This window comes from Procambarus clarkii, chromosome 76, assembly GCF_040958095.1.
Source record: "Procambarus clarkii isolate CNS0578487 chromosome 76, FALCON_Pclarkii_2.0, whole genome shotgun sequence".
NCBI lineage: Eukaryota > Metazoa > Arthropoda > Malacostraca > Decapoda > Cambaridae > Procambarus > Procambarus clarkii.
Window position 1 is genome coordinate 6,916,794 of NC_091225.1, and position 25,579 is coordinate 6,942,372.

Below are 25,579 nucleotides of genomic sequence, written 5' to 3' on the forward strand. Positions count from 1 at the left end.
TGTCTATCCTAGATACTGACGCGCTCCACTGGCCGGTCACATGGAGTTAAATAGAACCAAATTTAACAGGTTCCGTAAATGACACTGACACCAAGTGAAGGTATTGTCTGCAAGGTTCTTCACACCTCACAGTGGCGACTTTCTTCTGGAGATTTGATAGCGTTTACCCTGGTGGCTGGGTAATGGCGTCTCCTCGTGAGCACCACGTGAACACGTCTACTCGTGAGCGTTCCAACACGTGGACTGGCGTCTCTTCCGCCCCGCTCCGCGTCCCGCGTTTGTTAAACAAATTATTTATTATGGATATTGTCATTTCTTGCAGTTGTGCTTGAAATGCTCGGATTAGGACGGGTTTATTATTTGGAGGAGTTAACTATTATTATTTGTCCGTTTTATGATAGTAAACGAACAATGGAGAAGAATTATAATCTCTCCAAGGTATTCACGCGTGACGTTAATTTTATTACTAGATAACAGCTATAACTATAAATGCTCTATTTGGCTTTTGTTGGAGATCAGTTTATCTGTAATTAATTATCACACAGAACACCGTTGTTTATGGAGAATCAAATTCAATTCTCAGGCACATTGGATATAAATGTGTTTATTACAATGGAATCTGACGCAGTACTGGCGTCGGGTGACGTAAGAATTCTAGCCTTATGGTACAGATGTAATTATTAGTACATGTGAACTCTACGTTGGGTTAATTTTAATCACTACAATGATTAGTAGAATTAGTAGTAATTAATGAGAATACAACAGTGTTGTATTTAGTGTTGGAAATTTCCAACACGCTGTGCCACAGAGTGGGCCTCTCGTGCAGGCCCATCACCTCAACCACCATCCCCAAAAGAACACAAGCAATCCAGCTGGGATGGCACCATTGTAGACCAAGTTGCTGCAGAGTGCCTGGGTGCTGCAACAACACAACACGACATTGCTCGCCTCACAGCAGTAGCAGGGGATTTCCTGTTAGCAACCCCAATGTCGGCAACTGGCACGCGTCTCACACCACACACCCTCCGAATTGCTGTGGCCCTCCGCCTTGCTGCCCCAATCCACACCAGATATAGGTGTATTTGCGGCGAGGTGGTGGCTGACAGGTACGGCCACCATGGCCGACTCTGCCAAAGCACAGGGGGATGGCACTCGAGGCACAGTGAAGTTAACGACATCATCAAGAGGAGCCTCACCACAGCTGGATGCCCAGCTGAAAGACAGCCCCGTTACCTAACGCCCCGTAACTCTGATGCTCTTATTGGTCGCCCTGATGGTATCACAGTGAACCCCTGGAAGAATGGCAAGCAGTTGGTATGAGACTACACGTGCGTATCAACCCTGGCTAACACCTACATTGACCTCAGTGTTGTACAACCAGGTGGCGCTGCCACCCAGAGGGAAGCAGCCAATTTCCGTAAGTACAGAGAACTTGATCACCACTACAATTTTGTCCCCATTGCTTCTGAGATACTCGGTGCCTCGGGTAAAAGTGCTACCAGTTTTTTGAAGGTACTGGGCTCTAGGCTCATTGAAAAAACAAGGGACCCTAGATCTGCCAGCTTTTTTTTCCAGCGCCTCAGCGTGGCGATACAGAGGGGAAATGCACACTGCATTCTTTTTTTGCATGCACCAGGGTTCTTGCCCGCCATCTGAGAAGTTGGAGGAAGTCGACAACCTATGATAACCATCTTTGTAACCTATATGTAACTCCTTTTTTGTAACAAAGTTCAAATAAACCAAATATATATGTGTACATACAAAAGAAAGGGGGTGGTAGAAGATAATATTAGTGTTCATATATATATATATATATATATATATATATATATATATATATATATATATATATATATATATATATATATATATATATATATATATATATATATATACTTATATATATATATATATATATGTCGTACCTAGTAGCCAGAACACACTTCTCAGCCTACTATGCAAGGCCCGATTTGCCTAATAAGCCACGTTTTCATGAATTAATTGTTTTTCGACTACCTAACCTACCTAACCTAACCTAACCTAACTTTTTCGGCTACCAAACCTAACCTAACCTATAAAGATAGGTTAGGTTAGGTAGGGTTGGTTAGGTTCGGTCATATATCTATGTTAATTTTAACTCCAATAAAAAAAAATTGACCTCATACATAATGAAATGGGTAGCTTTATCATTTCATAAGAAAAAAAATAGAGAAAATATATTAATTCTGGAAAACTTGGCTTATTAGGCAAATCGGGCCCTGAATAGTAGGCTGAGAAGTGCGTTCTGGCTACTAGGTACGACATATATATATATATATATATATATATATATATATATATATATATATATATATATATATATATATATATATATATGTATATATATATATATATGTATATATATATATATATATATATATATATATATATATATATATATATATATATATATATATATATATATACAACTTTAGAACACTTTCCCACCAGGAGACTCGAACCCTAGCCAGCACAGAAGCCTTCCAGCAACTGGCATAACAGGTACGCCTTAACCCGCTCCACCACCTGCTCAGACCCTTAAAAGAGATGGTAATTTCGGAGTATTTATACACCCCAAAGATCACCACCTCCCAAGAGCACTAGAGCAAGTGAGGGGTCATTTATACGTTTATTTCATCAAGTCCCTGTTAATATGGGAAGACACAGTGTCTATGCTGAAGGCACAACTCTCCTAAACACGAGAGTGAAGTATACAACTTTAGAACACTTTCCCACCAGGAGACTCGAACCCTAGCCAGCACAGAAGCCTTCCAGCAACTGGCATAACAGGTACGCCTTGACCCACTCCACCACCTGCTCAGACCCTTAAAAGAGATGGTAATTTCGGAGTATTTATACACTCCAAAGACCACCATCTCCCAAGAGCACTAGTGCAATTGAGGGGTCATTTTTACGTTTTTTCATCAAGTCCCTGTTAATATGGGAGAACACTGTGTCTATGCTTGAGGCACAACTCGCCTAAACACGAGAGTGAAGTATATACCTGTTATGCCAGTTGCTGGAAGGCTTCTGTGCTGGCTAGGGTTCGAGTCTCCTGGTGGGAAAGTGTTCTAAAGTTGTATACTTCACTCTCGTGTTTAGGAGAGTTGTGCCTCAAGCATAGACACAGTGTTCTCCCATATTAACAGGGACTTGATGAAAAAATGTAAAAATGACCCCTCACTTGCTCTAGTGCTCTTGGGAGATGGTGGTCTTTAGAGTGTATAAATACTCCGAAATTACCATCTCTTTTAAGGGTTTGAGCAGGTGGTGGAGTGGGTTAAGGCGTACTTGTTATGCCAGTTGCTGGAAGGCTTCTGTGCTGGCTAGGGTTCGAGTCTCCTGGTGGGAAAGTGTTCTAAAGTTGTGTACTTCAGTCTCGTGTTTAGGAGAGTTGTGCCTCAAGCATAGACACAGTGTTCTCCCATATTAACAGGGATTTGATGAAAAAACGTAAAAATGACCCCTCACTTGCTCTAGTGCTCTTCGGAGATGGTGGTCTTTGGAGTGTATAAATACTCCGAAATTACCATCTCTTTTAAGGGTTTGAGCAGGTGGTGGAGTGGGTTAAGGCGTACCTGTTATGCCAGTTGCTGGAAGGCTTCTGTGCTGGCTAGGGTTCGAGTCTCCTGGTGGGAAAGTGTTCTAAAGTTGTATACTTCACTCTCGTGTTTAGGAGAGTTGTACCTCAAGCATAGACACAGTGTTCTCCCATATTAGCAGGGACTTGATGAAAAAACGTAAAAATGACCCCTCACTTGCTCTAGTGCTCTTGGGAGATGGTGGTCTTTGGAGTGTATAAATACTCCGAAATTACCATCTCTTTTAAGGGTCTGAGCAGGTGGGGGAGTGGGTTAAGGCGTACCTGTTATGCCAGTTGCTGGAAGGCTTCTGTGCTGGCTAGGGTTCGAGTCTCCTGGTGGGAAAGTGTTCTAAAGTTTTATACTTCACTCTCGTGTTTAGGAGAGTTGTGCCTCAAGCATAGACACAGGACACAGTGTTCTCCCATATTAACAGGGACTTGATGAAAAAGCGTAAAAATTACCCCTCACTTGCTCTAGTGCTCTTCGGAGATGGTGGTCTTTGGAGTGTATAAATACTCCGAAATTACCATCTCTTTTAAGAGTTTGAGCAGGTGGTGGAGTGGGTTAAGGCGTACCTGTTATGCCAGTTGCTGGAAGGCTTCTGTGCTGGCTAGGGTTCGAGTCTCCTGGTGGGAAAGTGTTCTAAAGTTGTATACTTCACTTTCGTGTTTAGGAGAGTTGTGCCTCAAGCATAGACACAGTGTTCTCCCATATTAGCAGGGACTTGATGAAAAAGCGTAAAAATTACCCCTCACTTGCTCTAGTGCTCTTCGGAGATGGTGGTCTTTGGAGTGTATAAATACTCCGAAATTACCATCTCTTTTAAGAGTTTGAGCAGGTGGTGGAGTGGGTTAAGGCGTACCTGTTATGCCAGTTGCTGGAAGGCTTCTGTGCTGGCTAGGGTTCAAGTCTCCTGGTGGGAAAGTGTTCTAAAGTTGTATACTTCACTCTCGTGTTTAGGAGAGTTGTGCCTCAAGCATAGACACAGTGTTCTCCCATATAAGCAGGGACTTGATGAAAAAACGTAAAAATGACCCCTCACTTGCTCTAGTGCTCTTGGGAGATGGTGGTCTTTGGAGTGTATAAATACTCCGAAATTACCATCTCTTTTAAGGGTCTGAGCAGGTGGTGGAGTGGGTTAAGGCGTACCTGTTATGCCAGTTGCTGGAAGGCTTCTGTGCTGGCTAGGGTTCGAGTCTCCTGGTGGGAAAGTGTTCTAAAGTTGTATACTTCACTCTCGTGTTTAGGAGAGTTGTGCCTTAAGCATAGACACTGTGTCTTCCCATATTAACAGGGACTTGATGAAATAAACGTATAAATGACCCCTCACTTGCTCTAGTGCTCTTGGGAGGTGGTGATCTTTGGTGTATTTAAATACTCCGAAATTACCATCTCTTTTAAGGGTCTGAGTAGGTGGTGGAGCGGGTTAAGGCGTACCTGTTATGCCAGTTGCTGGAAGGCTTCTGTGCTGGCTAGGGTTCGTGTCTCCTGGTGGGAAAGTGTTCTAAAGTTGTATACTTCACTCTCGTGTTTAGGAGAGTTGTGCCTTAAGCATAGACACTGTGTCTTCCCATATTAACAGGGACTTGATGAAATAAACGTATAAATGACCCCTCACTTGCTCTAGTGCTCTTGGGAGGTGGTGATCTTTGGTGTATTTAAATACTCCGAAATTACCATCTCTTTTAAGGGTCTGAGTAGGTGGTGGAGTGGGTTAAGGCGTACCTGTTATGCCAGTTGCTGGAAGGCTTCTGTGCTGGCTAGGGTTCGAGTCTCCTGGTGGGAAAGTGTTCTAAAGTTGTATACTTCACTCTCGTGTTTAGGAGAGTTGTGCCTTAAGCATAGACACTGTGTCTTCCCATATTAACAGGGACTTGATGAAATAAACGTATTAATGACCCCTCACTTGCTCTAGTGCTCTTGGGAGGTGGTGATCTTTGGTGTATTTAAATACTCCGAAATTACCATCTCTTTTAAGGGTCTGAGTAGGTGGTGGAGCGGGTTAAGGCGTACCTGTTATGCCAGTTGCTGGAAGGCTTCTGTGCTGGCTAGGGTTCGAGTCTCCTGGTGGGAAAGTGTTCTAAAGTTGTATACTTCACTCTCGTGTTTAGGAGAGTTGTGCCTTAAGCATAGACACTGTGTCTTCCCATATTAACAGGGACTTGATGAAATAAACGTATAAATGACCCCTCACTTGCTCTTGGGAGGTGGTGATCTTTGGTGTATTTAAATACTCCGAAATTACCATCTCTTTTAAGGGTCTGAGTAGGTGGTGGAGCGAGTTAAGGCGTACCTGTTATGCCAGTTGCTGGAAGGCTTCTGTGCTGGCTAGGGTTCGAGTCTCCTGGTGGGAAAGTGTTCTAAAGTTGTATACTTCACTCTCGTGTTTAGGAGAGTTGAGCCTTAAGCATAGACACTGTGTCTTCCCATATTAACAGGAACTTGATGAAATAAACGTATAAATGACCCCTCACTTGCTCTAGTGCTCTTGGGAGGTGGTGATCTTTGGTGTATTTAAATACTCAGAAATTACTATCTCTTTTAAGGGTCTGAGTAGGTGGTGGAGCGGGTTAAGGCGTACCTGTTATGCCAGTTGCTGGAAGGCTTCTGTGCTGGCTTGGGTTCGAGTCTCCTGGTGGGAAAGTGTTGTAAAGTTGTATACTTCACTCTCGTGTTTAGGAGAGTTGTGCCTTAAGCATAGACACTGTGTCTTCCCATATTAACAGGGACTTGATGAAATAAACGTATAAATGACCCCTCACTTGCTCTAGTGCTCTTGGGAGGTGGTGATCTTTGGTGTATTTAAATACTCCGAAATTACCATCTCTTTTAAGGTTCAGAGTAGGTGGTGGAGTGGGTTAAGGCGTACCTGTTATGCCAGTTGCTGGAAGGCTTCTGTGCTGGCTAGGGTTCGAGTCTCCTGGTGGGAAAGTGTTCTAAAGTTGTATACTTCACTCTCGTGTTTAGGAGAGTTGTGCCTTAAGCATAGACACTGTGTCTTCCCATATTAACAGGGACTTGATGAAATAAATGTATAAATGACCCCTCACTTGCTCTAGTGCTCTTGGGAGGTGGTGATCTTTGGTGTATTTAAATACTCCGAAATTACCATCTCTTTTAAGGGTCTGTGTAGGTGGTGGAGCGGGTTAAGGCGTACCTGTTATGCCAGTTGCTGGAAGGCTTCTGTGCTGGCTAGGGTTCGAGTCTCCTGGTGGGAAAGTGTTCTAAAATTGTACACTTCACTCTCGTGTTTAGGAGAGTTGTGCCTTAAGCATAGACACTGTGACTTCCCATATTAACAGGGACTTGATGAAATAAACGTATAAATGACCCCTCACTTGCTCTAGTGCTCTTGGGAGGTGGTGATCTTTGGTGTATTTAAATACTCCGAAATTACCATCTCTTTTAAGGGTCTGAGTAGGTGGTGGAGCGGGTTAAGGTGTACCTGTTATGCCAGTTGCTGGAAGGCTTCTGTGCTGGCTAGGGTTCGAATCTCCTGGTGGGAAAGTGTTCTAAAGTTGTATACTTCACTCTCGTCTTTAGGAGAGTTGTGCCTTAAGCATGGACACTGTGTCTTCCCATATTAACAGGGACTTGATGAAATAAACGTATAAATGACCCCTCACTTGTTCTAGTGCTCTTGGGAGGTGGTGATCTTTGGTGTATTTAAATACTCCGAAATTACCATCTCTTTTAAGGGTCTGAGTAGGTGGTGGAGCGGGTTAAGACGTACTTGTTATGCCAGTTGCTGGAAGTCTTCTGCGCTGGCTAGGGTTCGAGTCTCCTGGTGGGAAAGTGTTCTAAAGTTGTATACTTCACTCTCGTGTTTAGGAGAGTTGTGCCTTAAGCATAGACACTGTGTCTTCCCATATTAACAGGGACTTGATGAAATAAACGTATAAATGACCCCTCACTTGCTCTAGTGCTCTTGGGAGGTGGTGATCTTTGGTGTATTTAAATACTCCGAAATTACCATCTCTTTTAAGGGTCTGAGTAGGTGGTGGAGCGGGTTAAGGCGTACCTGTTATGCCAGTTGCTGGAAGGCTTCTGTGCTGGCTAGGGTTCGAGTCTCCTGGTGGGAAAGTGTTCTAAAGTTGTATACTTCACTCTCGTGTTTAGGAGAGTTGTGCCTTAAGCATAGACACTGTGTCTTCCCATATTAACAGGGACTTGATGAAATAAACGTATAAATGACCTCTCACTTGCTCTAGTGCTCTTGGGAGGTGGTGATCTTTGGTGTATTTAAATACTCCGAAATTACCATCTCTTTTAAGGGTCTGAGTAGGTGGTGAAGCGGGTTAAGGCGTACCTGTAATGCCAGTTGCTGGAAGGCTTCTGTGCTGGCTAGGGTTCGAGTCTCCTGGTGGGAAAGTGTTCTAAAGTTGTATACTTCACTCTCGTGTTTAGGAGAGTTGTGCCTTAAGCATAGACACTGTGTCTTCCCATATTAACAGGGACTTGATGAAATAAACGTATAAATGATCCCTCACTTGCTCTAGTGCTCTTGGGAGGTGGTGATCTTTGGTGTATTTAAATACTCCGAAATTACCATCTCTTTTAAGGGTCTGAGTAGGTGGTAGAGCGGGTTAAGGCGTACCTGTTATGCCAGTTGCTGGAAGGCTTCTGTGCTGGCTAGGGTTCGAGTCTCCTGGTGGGAAAGTGTTCTAAAGTTGTATACTTCACTCTTGTGTTTAGGAGAGTTGTGCCTTAAGCATAGACACTGTGTCTTCCCATATTAACAGGGACTTGATGAAATAAACGTATAAATGACCCCTCACTTGCTCTAGTGCTCTTGGGAGGTGGTGATCTTTGGTGTATTTAAGTACTCCGAAATTACCATCTCTTTTAAGGGTCTGAGTAGGTGGTGGAGCGGGTTAAGGCATACCTGCTATGCCAGTTGCTGGAAGGCTTCTGTGCTGGCTAGGGTTCGAGTCTCCTGGTGGTAAAGTGTTCTAAAGTTGTATACTTCACTCTTGTGTTTAGGAGAGTTGTGCCTTAAGCATAGACACTGTGTCTTCCCATATTAACAGGGACTTGATGAAATAAACGTATAAATGACCCCTCACTTGCTCTAGTGCTCTTGGGAGGTGGTGATCTTTGGTGTATTTAAATACTCCGAAATTACCATCTCTTTTAAGGGTCTGAGTAGGTGGTGGAGCGAGTTAAGGCGTACCTGTTATGCCAGTTGCTGGAAGGCTTCTGTGCTGGCTAGGGTTCGAGTCTCCTGGTGGGAAAGTGTTCTAAAGTTGTATACTTCACTCTCGTGTTTAGGAGAGTTGTGCCTTAAGCATAGACACTGTGTCTTCCCATATTAACAGGAACTTGATGAAATAAACGTATAAATGACCCCTCACTTGCTCTAGTGCTCTTGGGAGGTGGTGATCTTTGGTGTATTTAAATACTCAGAAATTACTATCTCTTTTAAGGGTCTGAGTAGGTGGTGGAGCGGGTTAAGGCGTACCTGTTATGCCAGTTGCTGGAAGGCTTCTGTGCTGGCTTGGGTTCGAGTCTCCTGGTGGGAAAGTGTTGTAAAGTTGTATACTTCACTCTCGTGTTTAGGAGAGTTGTGCCTTAAGCATAGACACTGTGTCTTCCCATATTAACAGGGACTTGATGAAATAAACGTATAAATGACCCCTCACTTGCTCTAGTGCTCTTGGGAGGTGGTGATCTTTGGTGTATTTAAATACTCCGAAATTACCATCTCTTTTAAGGTTCTGAGTAGGTGGTGGAGTGGGTTAAGGCGTACCTGTTATGCCAGTTGCTGGAAGGCTTCTGTGCTGGCTAGGGTTCGAGTCTCCTGGTGGGAAAGTGTTCTAAAGTTGTATACTTCACTCTCGTGTTTGGGAGAGTTGTGCCTTAAGCATAGACACTGTGTCTTCCCATATTAACAGGGACTTGATGAAATAAACGTATAAATGAGCCCTCACTTGCTCTAGTGCTCTTGGGAGGTGGTGATCTTTGGTGTATTTAAATACTCCGAAATTACCATCTCTTTTAAGGGTCTGAGTAGGTGGTGGAGCGGGTTAAGGCATACCTGTTATGCCAGTTGCTGGAAGGCTTCTGTGCTGGCTAGGGTTCGAGTCTCCTGGTGGGAAAGTGTTCTAAAGTTGTATACTTCACTCTCGTGTTTTGGAGAGTTGTGCCTTAAGCATAGACACTGTGTCTTCCCATATTAACAGGGACTTGATGAAATAAATGTATAAATGACCCCTCACTTGCTCTACTGCTCTTGGGAGGTGGTGATCTTTGGTGTATTTAAATACTCCGAAATTACCATCTCTTTTAAGGGTCTGTGTAGGTGGCGGAGCGGGTTAAGGCGTACCTGTTATGCCAGTTGCTGGAAGGCTTCTGTGCTGGCTAGGGTTCGAGTCTCCTGGTGGGAAAGTGTTCTAAAATTGTACACTTCACTCTCGTGTTTAGGAGAGTTGTGCCTTAAGCATAGACACTGTGTCTTCCCATATTAACAGGGACTTGATGAAATAAACGTATAAATGACCCCTCACTTGCTCTAGTGCTCTTGGGAGGTGGTGATCTTTGGTGTATTTAAATACTCCGAAATTACCATCTCTTTTAAGGGTCTGAGTAGGTGGTGGAGCGGGTTAAGGCGTACCTGTTATGCCAGTTGCTGGAAGGCTTCTGTGCTGGCTAGGGTTCGAGTCTCCTGGTGGGAAAGTGTTCTAAAGTTGTATACTTCACTCTCGTGTTTAGGAGAGTTGTGCCTTAAGCATAGACACTGTGTCTTCCCATATTAACAGGGACTTGATGAAATAAACGTATAAATGACCCCTCACTTGCTCTAGTGCTCTTGGGAGGTGGTAATCTTTGGTGTATTTAAATACTCCGAAATTACCATCTCTTTTAAGGGTCTGAGTAGGTGGTGGAGCGGGTTAAGGCATACCTGTTATGCCAGTTGCTGGAAGGCTTCTGTGCTGGCTAGGGTTCGAGTCTCCTGGTGGGAAAGTGTTCTAAAGTTGTATACTTCAATCTCGTGTTTAGGAGAGTTGTGCCTTAAGCATAGACACTGTGTCTTCCCATATTAACAGGGACTTGATGAAATAAATGTATAAATGACCCCTCACTTGCTCTAGTGCTCTTGGGAGGTGGTGATCTTTGGTGTATTTAAATACTCCGAAATTACCATCTCTTTTAAGGGTCTGTGTAGGTGGTGGAGCGGGTTAAGGTGTACCTGTTATGCCAGTTGCTGGAAGGCTTCTGTGCTGGCTAGGGTTCGAGTCTCCTGGTGGGAAAGTGTTCTAAAATTGTACACTTCACTCTCGTGTTTAGGAGAGTTGTGCCTTAAGCATAGACACTGTGTCTTCCCATATTAACAGGGACTTGATGAAATAAACGTATAAATGACCCCTCACTTGCTCTAGTGCTCTTGGGAGGTGGTGATCTTTGGTGTATTTAAATACTCCGAAATTACCATCTCTTTTAAGGGTCTGAGTAGGTGGTGGAGCGGGTTAAGGCGTACCTGTTATGCCAGTTGCTGGAAGGCTTCTGTGCTGGCTAGGGTTCGAGTCTCCTGGTGGGAAAGTGTTCTAAAGTTGTATACTTCACTCTCGTGTTTAGGAGAGTTGTGCCTTAAGCATAGACACTGTGTCTTCCCTTATTAACAGGGAATTGATGAAATAAACGTATAAATGACCCCTCACTTGCTCTAGTGCTCTTGGGAGGTGGTGATCTTTGGTGTATTTAAATACTCCGAAATTACCATCTCTTTTAAGGGTCTGAGTAGGTGGTGGAGCGGGTTAAGGTGTACCTGTTATGCCAGTTGCTGGAAGGCTTCTGTGCTGGCTAGGGTTCGAATCTCCTGGTGGGAAAGTGTTCTAAAGTTGTATACTTCACTCTCGTCTTTAGGAGAGTTGTGCCTTAAGCATGGACACTGTGTCTTCCCATATTAACAGGGACTTGATGAAATAAACGTATAAATGACCCCTCACTTGCTCTAGTGCTCTTGGGAGGTGGTGATCTTTGGTGTATTTAAATACTCCGAAATTACCATCTCTTTTAAGGGTCTGAGTAGGTGGTGGAGCGGGTTAAGACGTACTTGTTATGCCAGTTGCTGGAAGTCTTCTGTGCTGGCTAGGGTTCGAGTCTCCTGGTGGGAAAGTGTTCTAAAGTTGTATACTTCACTCTCGTGTTTAGGAGAGTTGTGCCTTAAGCATAGACACTGTGTCTTCCCATATTAACAGGGACTTGATGAAATAAACGTATAAATGACCCCTCACTTGCTCTAGTGCTCTTGGGAGGTGGTGATCTTTGGTGTATTTAAATACTCCGAAATTACCATCTCTTTTAAGGGTCTGAGTAGGTGGTGGAGCGGGTTAAGGCGTACCTGTTATGCCAGTTGCTGGAAGGCTTCTGTGCTGGCTAGGGTTCGAGTCTCCTGGTGGGAAAGTGTTCTAAAGTTGTATACTTCACTCTTGTGTTTAGGAGAGTTGTGCCTTAAGCATAGACACTGTGTCTTCCCATATTAACAGGGACTTGATGAAATAAACGTATAAATGACCTCTCACTTGCTCTAGTGCTCTTGGGAGGTGGTGATCTTTGGTGTATTTAAATACTCCGAAATTACCATCTCTTTTAAGGGTCTGAGTAGGTGGTGGAGCGGGTTAAGGCGTACCTGTAATGCCAGTTGCTGGAAGGCTTCTGTGCTGGCTAGGGTTCGAGTCTCCTGGTGGGAAAGTGTTCTAAAGTTGTATACTTCACTCTCGTGTTTAGGAGAGTTGTGCCTTAAGCATAGACACTGTGTCTTCCCATATTAACAGGGACTTGATGAAATAAACGTATAAATGATCCCTCACTTGCTCTAGTGCTCTTGGGAGGTGGTGATCTTTGGTGTATTTAAATACTCCGAAATTACCATCTCTTTTAAGGGTCTGAGTAGGTGGTGGAGCGGGTTAAGGCGTACCTGTTATGCCAGTTGCTGGAAGGCTTCTGTGCTGGCTAGGGTTCGAGTCTCCTGGTGGGAAAGTGTTCTAAAGTTGTATACTTCACTCTTGTGTTTAGGAGAGTTGTGCCTTAAGCATAGACACTGTGTCTTCCCATATTAACAGGGACTTGATGAAATAAACGTATAAATGACCTCTCACTTGCTCTAGTGCTCTTGGGAGGTGGTGATCTTTGGTGTATTTAAATACTCCGAAATTACCATCTCTTTTAAGGGTCTGAGTAGGTGGTGGAGCGGGTTAAGGCGTACCTGTAATGCCAGTTGCTGGAAGGCTTCTGTGCTGGCTAGGGTTCGAGTCTCCTGGTGGGAAAGTGTTCTAAAGTTGTATACTTCACTCTCGTGTTTAGGAGAGTTGTGCCTTAAGCATAGACACTGTGTCTTCCCATATTAACAGGGACTTGATGAAATAAACGTATAAATGATCCCTCACTTGCTCTAGTGCTCTTGGGAGGTGGTGATCTTTGGTGTATTTAAATACTCCGAAATTACCATCTCTTTTAAGGGTCTGAGTAGGTGGTGGAGCGGGTTAAGGCGTACCTGTTATGCCAGTTGCTGGAAGGCTTCTGTGCTGGCTAGGGTTCGAGTCTCCTGGTGGGAAAGTGTTCTAAAGTTGTATTCTTCACTCTTGTGTTTAGGAGAGTTGTGCCTTAAGCATAGACACTGTGTCTTCCCATATTAACAGGGACTTGATGAAATAAACGTATAAATGACCCCTCACTTGCTCTAGTGCTCTTGGGAGGTGGTGATCTTTGGTGTATTTAAATACTCCGAAATTACCATCTCTTTTAAGGGTCTGAGTAGGTGGTGGAGCGGGTTAAGGCGTACCTGTTATGCCAGTTGCTGGAAGGCTTCTGTGCTGGCTAGGGTTCGAGTCTCCTGGTGGGAAAGTGTTCTAAAGTTGTATACTTCACTCTTGTGTTTAGGAGAGTTGTGCCTTAAGCATAGACACTGTGTCTTCCCATATTAACAGGGACTTGATGAAATAAACGTATAAATGACCCCTCACTTGCTCTAGTGCTCTTGGGAGGTGGTGATCTTTGGTGTATTTAAATACTCCGAAATTACCATCTCTTTTAAGGGTCTGAGTAGGTGGTGGAGCGGGTTAAGGCGTACCTGTTATGCCAGTTGCTGGAAGGCTTCTGTGCTGGCTAGGGTTCGAGTCTCCTGGTGGGAAAGTGTTCTAAAGTTGTATACTTCACTCTTGTGTTTAGGAAAGTTGTGCCTTAAGCATAGACACTGTGTCTTCCCATATTAACAGGGACTTGATGAAATAAACGTATAAATGACCCCTCACTTGCTCTAGTGCTCTTGGGAGGTGGTGATCTTTGGTGTATTTAAATACTCCGAAATTACCATCTCTTTTAAGGGTCTGAGTAGGTGGTGGAGCGGGTTAAGGCGTACCTGTTATGTCAGTTGCTGGAAGGCTTCTGTGCTGGCTAGGGTTCGAGTCTCCTGGTGGGAAAGTGTTCTAAAGTTGTATACTTCACTCTTGTGTTTAGGAGAGTTGTGCCTTAAGCATAGACACTGTGTCTTCCCATATTAACAGGGACTTGATGAAATAAACGTATAAATGACCCCTCACTTGCTCTAGTGCTCTTGGGAGGTGGTGATCTTTGGTGTATTTAAATACTCCGAAATTACCATCTCTTTTAAGGGTCTGAGTAGGTGGTGGAGCGAGTTAAGGCGTACCTGTTATGCCAGTTGCTGGAAGGCTTCTGTGGTGGCTAGGGTTCGAGTCTCCTGGTGGGAAAGTGTTCTAAAGTTGTATACTTCACTCTCGTGTTTAGGAGAGTTGTGTCTTAAGCATAGACACTGTGTCTTCCCATATTAACAGGAACTTGATGAAATAAACGTATAAATGACCCCTCACTTCCTCTAGTGCTCTTGGGAGGTGGTGATCTTTGGTGTATTTAAATACTCAGAAATTACTATCTCTTTTAAGGGTCTGAGTAGGTGGTGGAGCGGGTTAAGGCGTACCTGTTATGCCAGTTGCTGGAAGGCTTCTGTGCTGGCTTGGGTTCGAGTCTCCTGGTGGGAAAGTGTTGTAAAGTTGTATACTTCACTCTCGTGTTTAGGAGAGTTGTGCCTTAAGCATAGACACTGTGTCTTCCCATATTAACAGGGACTTGATGAAATAAACGTATAAATGACCCCTCACTTGCTCTAGTGCTCTTGGGAGGTGGTGATCTTTGGTGTATTTAAATACTCCGAAATTACCATCTCTTTTAAGGGTCTGAGTAGGTGGTGGAGCGGGTTAAGGTGTACCTGTTATGCCAGTTGCTGGAAGGCTTCTGTGCTGGCTAGGGTTCGAATCTCCTGGTGGGAAAGTGTTCTAAAGTTGTATACTTCACTCTCGTCTTTAGGAGAGTTGTCCCTTAAGCATGGACACTGTGTCTTCCCATATTAACAGGGACTTGATGAAATAAACGTATAAATGACCCCTCACTTGCTCTAGTGCTCTTGGGAGGTGGTGATCTTTGGTGTATTTAAATACTCCGAAATTACCATCTCTTTTAAGGGTCTGAGTAGGTGGTGGAGCGGGTTAAGGCGTACCTGTTATGCCAGTTGCTGGAAGGCTTCTGTGCTGGCTAGGGTTCGAGTCTCCTGGTGGGAAAGTGTTCTAAAGTTGTATACTTCACTCTCGTGTTTAGGAGAGTTGTGCCTTAAGCATAGACACTGTGTCTTCCCATATTAACAGGGAATTGATGAAATAAACGTATAAATGACCCCTCACTTGCTCTAGTGCTCTTGGGAGGTGGTGATCTTTGGTGTATTTAAATACTCCGAAATTACCATCTCTTTTAAGGGTCTGAGTAGGTGGTGGAGCGGGTTAAGGTGTACCTGTTATGCCAGTTGCTGGAAGGCTTCTGTGCTGGCTAGGGTTCGAATCTCCTGGTGGGAAAGTGTTCTAAAGTTGTATACTTCACTCTCGTCTTTAGGAGAGTTGTGCCTTAAGCATGGACACTGTGTCTTCCCATATTAACAGGGACTTGATGAAATAAACGTATAAATGACCCCTCACTTGCTCTAGTGCTCTTGGGAGGTGGTGATCTTTGGTGTATTTAAATACTCCGAAATTACCATCTCTTTTAAGGGTCTGAGTAGGTGGTGGAGCGGGTTAAGACGTACTTGTTATGCCAGTTGCTGGAAGTCTTCTGTGCTGGCTAGGGTTCGAGTCTCCTGGTGGGAAAGTGTTCTAAAGTTGTATACTTCACTCTCGTGTTTAGGAGAGTTGTGCCTTAAGCATAGACACTGTGTCTTCCCATATTAACAGGGACTTGATGAAATAAACGTATAAATGACCCCTCACTTGCTCTAGTGCTCTTGGGAGGTGGTGATCTTTGGTGTATTTAAATACTCCGAAATTACCATCTCTTTTAAGGGTCTGAGTAGGTGGTGGAGCGGGTTAAGGCGTACCTGTTATGCCAGTTGCTGGAAGGCTTCTGTGCTGGCTAGGGTTCGAGTCTCCTGGTGGGAAAGTGTTCTAAAGTTGTATACTTCACTCTTGTGTTTAGGAGAGTTGTGCCTTAAGCATAGACACTGTGTCTTCCCATATTAACAGGGACTTGATGAAATAAACGTATAAATGACCTCTCACTTGCTCTAGTGCTCTTGGGAGGTGGTGATCTTTGGTGTATTTAAATACTCCGAAATTACCATCTCTTTTAAGGGTCTGAGTAGGTGGTGGAGCGGGTTAAGGCGTACCTGTAATGCCAGTTGCTGGAAGGCTTCTGTGCTGGCTAGGGTTCGAGTCTCCTGGTGGGAAAGTGTTCTAAAGTTGTATACTTCACTCTCGTGTTTAGGAGAGTTGTGCCTTAAGCATAGACACTGTGTCTTCCCATATTAACAGGGACTTGATGAAATAAACGTATAAATGATCCCTCACTTGCTCTAGTGCTCTTGGGAGGTGGTGATCTTTGGTGTATTTAAATACTCCGAAATTACCATCTCTTTTAAGGGTCTGAGTAGGTGGTGGAGCGGGTTAAGGCGTACCTGTTATGCCAGTTGCTGGAAGGCTTCTGTGCTGGCTAGGGTTCGAGTCTCCTGGTGGGAAAGTGTTCTAAAGTTGTATACTTCACTCTTGTGTTTAGGAGAGTTGTGCCTTAAGCATAGACACTGTGTCTTCCCATATTAACAGGGACTTGATGAAATAAACGTATAAATGACCTCTCACTTGCTCTAGTGCTCTTGGGAGGTGGTGATCTTTGGTGTATTTAAATACTCCGAAATTACCATCTCTTTTAAGGGTCTGAGTAGGTGGTGGAGCGGGTTAAGGCGTACCTGTAATGCCAGTTGCTGGAAGGCTTCTGTGCTGGCTAGGGTTCGAGTCTCCTGGTGGGAAAGTGTTCTAAAGTTGTATACTTCACTCTCGTGTTTAGGAGAGTTGTGCCTTAAGCATAGACACTGTGTCTTCCCATATTAACAGGGACTTGATGAAATAAACGTATAAATGATCCCTCACTTGCTCTAGTGCTCTTGGGAGGTGGTGATCTTTGGTGTATTTAAATACTCCGAAATTACCATCTCTTTTAAGGGTCTGAGTAGGTGGTGGAGCGGGTTAAGGCGTACCTGTTATGCCAGTTGCTGGAAGGCTTCTGTGCTGGCTAGGGTTCGAGTCTCCTGGTGGGAAAGTGTTCTAAAGTTGTATTCTTCACTCTTGTGTTTAGGAGAGTTGTGCCTTAAGCATAGACACTGTGTCTTCCCATATTAACAGGGACTTGATGAAATAAACGTATAAATGACCCCTCACTTGCTCTAGTGCTCTTGGGAGGTGGTGATCTTTGGTGTATTTAAATACTCCGAAATTACCATCTCTTTTAAGGGTCTGAGTAGGTGGTGGAGCGGGTTAAGGCGTACCTGTTATGCCAGTTGCTGGAAGGCTTCTGTGCTGGCTAGGGTTCGAGTCTCCTGGTGGGAAAGTGTTCTAAAGTTGTATACTTCACTCTTGTGTTTAGGAGAGTTGTGCCTTAAGCATAGACACTGTGTCTTCCCATATTAACAGGGACTTGATGAAATAAACGTATAAATGACCCCTCACTTGCTCTAGTGCTCTTGGGAGGTGGTGATCTTTGGTGTATTTAAATACTCCGAAATTACCATCTCTTTTAAGGGTCTGAGTAGGTGGTGGAGCGGGTTAAGGCGTACCTGTTATGCCAGTTGCTGGAAGGCTTCTGTGCTGGCTAGGGTTCGAGTCTCCTGGTGGGAAAGTGTTCTAAAGTTGTATACTTCACTCTTGTGTTTAGGAGAGTTGTGCCTTAAGCATAGACACTGTGTCTTCCCATATTAACAGGGACTTGATGAAATAAACGTATAAATGACCCCTCACTTGCTCTAGTGCTCTTGGGAGGTGGTGATCTTTGGTGTATTTAAATACTCCGAAATTACCATCTCTTTTAAGGGTCTGAGTAGGTGGTGGAGCGAGTTAAGGCGTACCTGTTATGCCAGTTGCTGGAAGGCTTCTGTGGTGGCTAGGGTTCGAGTCTCCTGGTGGGAAAGTGTTCTAAAGTTGTATACTTCACTCTCGTGTTTAGGAGAGTTGTGTCTTAAGCATAGACACTGTGTCTTCCCATATTAACAGGAACTTGATGAAATAAACGTATAAATGACCCCTCACTTCCTCTAGTGCTCTTGGGAGGTGGTGATCTTTGGTGTATTTAAATACTCAGAAATTACTATCTCTTTTAAGGGTCTGAGTAGGTGGTGGAGCGGGTTAAGGCGTACCTGTTATGCCAGTTGCTGGAAGGCTTCTGTGCTGGCTTGGGTTCGAGTCTCCTGGTGGGAAAGTGTTGTAAAGTTGTATACTTCACTCTCGTGTTTAGGAGAGTTGTGCCTTAAGCATAGACACTGTGTCTTCCCATATTAACAGGGACTTGATGAAATAAACGTATAAATGACCCCTCACTTGCTCTAGTGCTCTTGGGAGGTGGTGATCTTTGGTGTATTTAAATACTCCGAAATTACCATCTCTTTTAAGGTTCTGAGTAGGTGGTGGAGTTGGTTAAGGCGTACCTGTTATGCCAGTTGCTGGAAGGCTTCTGTGCTGGCTAGGGTTCGAGTCTCCTGGTGGGAAAGTGTTCTAAAGTTGTATACTTCACTCTCGTGTTTAGGAGAGTTGTGCCTTAAGCATAGACACTGTGTCTTCCCATATTAACAGGGACTTGATGAAATAAACGTATAAATGACCCCTCACTTGCTCTAGTGCTCTTGGGAGGTGGTGATCTTTGGTGTATTTAAATACTCCGAAATTACCATCTCTTTTAAGGGTCTGAGTAGGTGGTGGAGCGGGTTAAGGCGTACCTGTTATGCCAGTTGCTGGAAGGCTTCTGTGCTGGCTAGGGTTCGAGTCTCCTGGTGGGAAAGTGTTCTAAAGTTGTATACTTCACTCTCGTGTTTAGGAGAGTTGTGCCTTAAGCATAGACACTGTGTCTTCCCATATTAACAGGGACTTGATGAAATAAACGTATAAATGACCCCTCACTTGCTCTAGTGCTCTTGGGAGGTGGTGATCTTTGGTGTATTTAAATACTCCGAAATTACCATCTCTTTTAAGGGTCTGAGTAGGTGGTGGAGCGGGTTAAGGTGTACCTGTTATGCCAGTTGCTGGAAGGCTTCTGTGCTGGCTAGGGTTCGAATCTCCTGGTGGGAAAGTGTTCTAAAGTTGTATACTTCACTCTCGTCTTTAGGAGAGTTGTCCCTTAAGCATGGACACTGTGTCTTCCCATATTAACAGGGACTTGATGAAATAAACGTATAAATGACCCCTCACTTGCTCTAGTGCTCTTGGGAGGTGGTGATCTTTGGTGTATTTAAATACTCCGAAATTACCATCTCTTTTAAGGGTCTGAGTAGGTGGTGGAGCGGGTTAAGACGTACTTGTTATGCCAGTTGCTGGAAGTCTTCTGTGCTGGCTAGGGTTCGAGTCTCCTGGTGGGAAAGTGTTCTAAAGTTGTATACTTCACTCTCGTGTTTAGGAGAGTTGTGCCTTAAGCATAGACACTGTGTCTTCCCATATTAACAGGGACTTGATGAAATAAACGTATAAATGACCCCTCACTTGCTCTAGTGCTCTTGGGAGGTGGTGATCTTTGGTGTATTTAAATACTCCGAAATTACCATCTCTGTTAAGGGTCTGAGTAGGTGGTGGAGCGGGTTAAGGCGTACCTGTTATGCCAGTTGCTGGAAGGCTTCTGTGCTGGCTAGGGTTCGAGTCTCCTGGTGGGAAAGTGTTCTAAAGTTGTATACTTCACTCTTGTGTTTAGGAGAGTTGTGCCTTAAGCATAGACACTGTGTCTTCCCATATTAACAGGGACTTGATGAAATAAACGTATAAATGACCTCTCACTTGCTCTAGTGCTCTTGGGAGGTGGTGATCTTTGGTGTATTTAAATACTCCGAAATTACCATCTCTTTTAAGGGTCTGAGTAGGTGGTGGAGCGGGTTAAGGCGTACCTGTAATGCCAGTTGCTGGAAGGCTTCTGTGCTGGCTAGGGTTCGAGTCTCCTGGTGGGAAAGTGTTCTAAAGTTGTATACTTCACTCTCGTGTTTAGGAGAGTTGTGCCTTAAGCATAGACACTGTGTCTTCCCATATTAACAGGGACTTGATGAAATAAACGTATAAATGATCCCTCACTTGCTCTAGTGCTCTTGGGAGGTGGTGATCTTTGGTGTATTTAAATACTCCGAAATTACCATCTCTTTTAAGGGTCTGAGTAGGTGGTGGAGCGGGTTAAGGCGTACCTGTTATGCCAGTTGCTGGAAGGCTTCTGTGCTGGCTAGGGTTCGAGTCTCCTGGTGGGAAAGTGTTCTAAAGTTGTATACTTCACTCTTGTGTTTAGGAGAGTTGTGCTTTAAGCATAGACACTGTGTCTTCCCATATTAACAGGGACTTGATGAAATAAACGTATAAATGACCCCTCACTTGCTCTAGTGCTCTTGGAGGTGGTGATCTTTGGTGTATTTAAATACTCCAAAATCACCATCTCTTTTAAGGGTCTGAGTAGGTGGTGGAGCGGGTTAAGGCGTACCTGTTATGCCAGTTGCTGGAAGGCTTCTGTGCTGGCTAGGGTTCGAGTCTCCTGGTGGGAAAGTGTTCTAAAGTTGTATACTTCACTCTTGTGTTTAGGAGAGTTGTGCCTTAAGCATAGACACTGTGTCTTCCCATATTAACAGGGACTTGATGAAATAAACGTATAAATGACCCCTCACTTGCTCTAGTGCTCTTGGGAGGTGGTGATCTTTGGTGTATTTAAATACTCCGAAATTACCATCTCTTTTAAGGGTCTGAGTAGGTGGTGGAGCGGGTTAAGGCGTACCTGTTATGCCAGTTGTTGGAAGGCTACTGTGCTGGCTAGGGTTCGAGTCTCCTGGTGGGAAAGTGTTCTAAAGTTATATATATATATATATATATATATATATATATATATATATAATATCCACTCTTTATTCATCCACTCTAACGCTGTTGACTGAATTTACTTTGGAATTTGCCTCAGATGTTCGAATTACGATACTGTATGCAAACTCTCCTTTGCAGGAGGTTGAAATTGGTCTTGGTCCGTTTCCTCTCAATAATTTATTAAATGAAGCCGTAGACGCCACGTGGCCAGTAACAATAGAATACGGGAGACTCCTCGGAGGTCGAGGTCAGCCGGAGGTGGACCCATGGGGCTTCCTCTTTCCTCTGGAGCCGCTGGTGTGGGCGGCCATCCTTGCGGCGCTGCTGGTGCTGCCTCTGGCGATGTGTCTTATGTCCTCATGCTTTTCCCTTAAGACTCCGGCAGAATGGATGGACGACACATTCAACTTGGTATCATTAATTTCAAATCAAGGTAGGCAGTATTAATTTTAAATATCTTATTCCAGTTAAGAAAAATGCGTTCGTAATTGTGTTTGAAAATCATTTAAATTTCTCGATCTCCAATTATACATATTTTTCAGAATATTGATAACAGTTCTGGAATATTATAACACTTTACTTGTCCTTGAATGCTGACTACTGGATGAATTCTGACTATTTAAAACAAATAGTTATGTTTGCTCTTAATAATATATATGATTTGTTTTAATATTATATATTATATATTATCATTATTACTTTTAATATTATTAGTTTTATTATTATTACTAGTAGTAAGAGTATTAAATTTCTTATTGGTCCTGATTTATTGTTACACATATCTAGTCATTAGATATTTGTAAACATAACTTTATGTTTTTTCACTATCATATTTTATTAACTAATCATTATAGAAATGTTTTAATTGTTTAGTAGTTTGTCATTGAGGAAGAGAGTTTGAGAGAAGGTAAATGAATATGCATTTTGTGGATTGTGCAGAATGGAGTCAACATCATTGTCTCATTTAACATTGAACTATTTGAAAATATCCTTGGTAATTCCATTTAGAGAACGATGATTGACTTTGGAAATGTCAACACTGTGGAGAAATGCCCGACAAACCACTGGAACATTATTTATCACTGTGCACAGTTACAAACCAAATAAGATTTCAACTTAGATTCAACAAACCAGAAAATGTTTTTATACACATTGAGCAAAGTCTAACTGATGCGACCATATAAGTCATAAATATATTCCACCTAAGTAAAACGGAAACAAGTAACGCTTAGTGGGTCAGTCAGAGGCTTAGAGCCCGCACAGGTTTATTCCTGCGAAAAAAAATAAAATTGACTTTTGACGCTAACACTGTTTTCCACACTGCCATCTTCCATATAATTAATTTTGAATATTTCTCAACTCAATGTTATTTACGTTTAAATTCATGTTACAAGTAAAACTTAGTATGCAATCATATCCATAGGCAAAAAGCTCTGTCTGATATTCTCTAGATCTGTATATAATTTCATATGTTCCAAGTGAAATGAATAATGTTACTTATGGTATGGTGAAATGTAGCATAAAATCGTATAAATTACCATATCCTCAATGACCTATAGTGTTACCAATTCATTACACTAATTAGGTTGAGCCCCTATTATTATTCTTAATAGGCATTATGGTTCAGAATAACTGGTGGTGGGAGCGGGTGGTGATGGCGGTGTGGGGGCTGGTGACAGTGGTGTTGACGCAGAGCTACGCCGGCAACCTCATGGCTCTCCTGGCTGTCAGACACATCCCTCAGCCCATCCAGTCCCTCGAGGAAATTGTGAACGACCACTCCGTAGCATTGCTGGTAAGTCATGTTTGAATTTCCCTGTGCAAACGAAATGCCATTATAAATATTTAGAATGGAATTTAACTAACATAAATACAATGAATAGAGCAATAAAGTTTATGTTGAATACATCTAATTCCTGAAGCCCTTATTATCATATACCTATTGTATATGTAAAGACTACACAGGCTAGAATATTTCGAGTTGTTGCTGATCTCCAGAAAGAGAATCGTCTTAAATTCATCAAGACTACAGAGTTTGTTCGGAGTATCAACACACTTGTTAGGAATGGTCATCACATACTTATATCAGAAGAGGTTGTGGAAAGAGCTTTGATGGCCCGAGATTTTTCACAGAAAGGTTTGTAGTTCATTTGTATGTATATTATATGAGTGTTTATAAACATACAAACTCCTAGAACCTAAGATATTCAAACGGATACGCACACAAAATGCACTGACGCACACACACACACACACACGCACACACGTGGTGGAGGCCATGACCGTCAGTAGTTTCAAAGCGTTATATGACAAAGAGTGCTGGGAAGATGGGACACCACGAGCGTAGCTCTCATCCTGTAAATACACTTAGGTAATTACACTTAGGTAATTACACACACACACACACACACACACACACACACACACACACATACACACACACAGAAGAGAGGGCAAACCAAGAGCTGATCATACAACTGGCCAGTGAACACAGAAGGCAAGCAACACTTGATTCTTATATGGTACGAAAATCAAACCAAGCGCCTTCACAAGACAGAAGAGTAAGGGGGGGGGGCATGATCACAACCTACAAAATCCTCAGGGGAATCGATCGGGTAAACAAGGATGAACTATTCAACACTGGTGGGACGCGAACAAGGGGACACAGGTGGAAGCTGAGTACCCAAATGAGCCACAGAGACGTTAGAAAGAACTTTTTCAGTGTCAGAGTAGTTAGTAAATGCAATGCACTAGGAAGTGATGTGGTGGAGGCTGACTCCATACACAGTTTCAAATGTAGATATGATAGAGCCCAGTGGGCTCAGGAATCTGCCTAATTTTTGTTGCCTGTATTATGCCTGTGTGTATGTGTGTGTGTGTGTGTGTGTGTGTGTGTGTGTGTGTGTGTGTGTGTGTGTGTGTGTGTGTGTGTGTGTGTGTGTGTGTGTGTGTGTGTGTGTATGTGTATTCACCTAGTTGTGTTTGCAGGGGTTGAGCTTTGTTCTTTCGGTCCGCCTCTCAACTGTCAATCAACTGTTTACTAACTACTTTTTTTTCCACACACACACACACACACACCTCAGGAAGCAGCCCGTGACAGCTGACTAACACCCAGGTACCTATTTACTGCTAGGTAACAGGAGCATTCAGGGTGAAAGATACTTTGCCCATTTGTTTCTGCCTGGTGCGGGAATCGAACCCGCGCCACAGAATTACGAGTCCTGCGCGCTATCCACCAGGCTACCAGGCCCCCTCCAGGGGGCCTGGTGTGTGTGTGTGTGTGTGTGTGTGTGTGTGTGTGTGATGTGGAAAAAAAAAAGTAGTAGTTACCTTGAGGTGCTTCCGAGGCTTAGTGTCCCCGCGGCCTGGTCGTCGACCAGGCCTCCTAGTTAGAAACAATTGATCGACAGATGAGAGGCGGGCCAAAAAAGCAGAGCTCAGCCCCTACAAGCACATCTAGGTGAATACAACTAGGTGAATACACGCACACACAAACACACACACACCCTAAGCCCTCCCTACCCCCCTTCCAAGCCCTACCATCTCCCCCACCCTCCCCATACCAGATCCTCACGGCTACTTACACCCCATATCCGCCAGATCCCCCTTTCAAGGCCTTCCCATCCCGGACCCTCTCTGTTTCCCTACTCCAGTGGAATCACATAACCTGAGAATGGATAGAAGAGAGTCAGCTTCAATGTGATGTACTCGAATATAGATGGGAATACAGGCAAGGCAAGTGAACTTAAGGAAAGAGCACAAGAAGTGAACCCGAATGTAATTGGACTCACAAAAACAAAACTCTCAGGAATTATAATGAATGTGATGTTTCCCCAGACCTACAGTGTAATAAGGAAAGAAATGCAAGGAAGGAGGGGGCAGGCAGAGTGACCCTAATAATGAGAAAGAAATGGAGTTAGAAGGAGACGTTTATCCCGGGCTGCAAGGAGGTTCAGAGACTACATAACAGACACCATGACAATGGGAGAACCATGAGTAGCAGTAAGTAAGTAAGTAATTATCAAAAGAAGGCACCAAACCGGAAAGGCTATGTAGCACCATCAAATATGCAAAATAATCAGAGGGCGCTAAATATCACCAAGGATGCCAATACGAGAACAAAAACGCATAAGGCGAACGATATCAAAAGTATCCGAGTCACCAAGAATTCTATCGAGGGACAGGTGACCGCGAGGGGCGGTCGGAAAGCAAGACACACGCTCGTCCTGGAAGTCAGGACATTCAAGAAGGACATGCACGACCGTAAGAGGGACAATGCAACTAGGACAATAAGGAGCAGGGCGGTGCTCCATCAAGTGACCATGGGTTAAGCGAGTATGGCCAATACGCAACCTCGCCAGAGCTGTTTCCCACCGCCGGTTACGGTGGAAGGAGGACTGCCACGAGGAAACACAACATTTAAGAGTACGTAGCTTGTTACCAGTAACAGACAACCAAGAAGCCTGCCAACGGGTAAGGACTGAGGAATGGATAACCGGGTAAAAGTCGGAATACGGAATGCCCTTACGAGAGATGGGACAAGAGCGGACAGCTTCCTTGGCGGCAGCATCCGCACGCTCGTTTAAAGACACACCAATATGGCTG

The 25,579-nt window shown here is 43.7% G+C and overlaps 1 protein-coding gene across 1 annotated transcript in view; it reads left to right on the forward strand.

The window, feature by feature from the left end:
* Positions 1–22,786, forward strand: part of LOC123750457 (glutamate receptor-like) — a 176,874-nt gene extending 154,088 nt beyond the window's left edge. Inside the window, exons 6-7 of the mRNA XM_069313792.1 lie at positions 21,113–21,407; positions 22,588–22,786. Of these exons, the coding sequence (XP_069169893.1) occupies positions 21,113–21,407; positions 22,588–22,784 (492 nt within the window). The 3' untranslated portion in view covers positions 22,785–22,786. The remainder of the gene's footprint in view (positions 1–21,112; positions 21,408–22,587) is intronic.
* Positions 22,787–25,579: the final 2,793 nt, after the last annotated feature.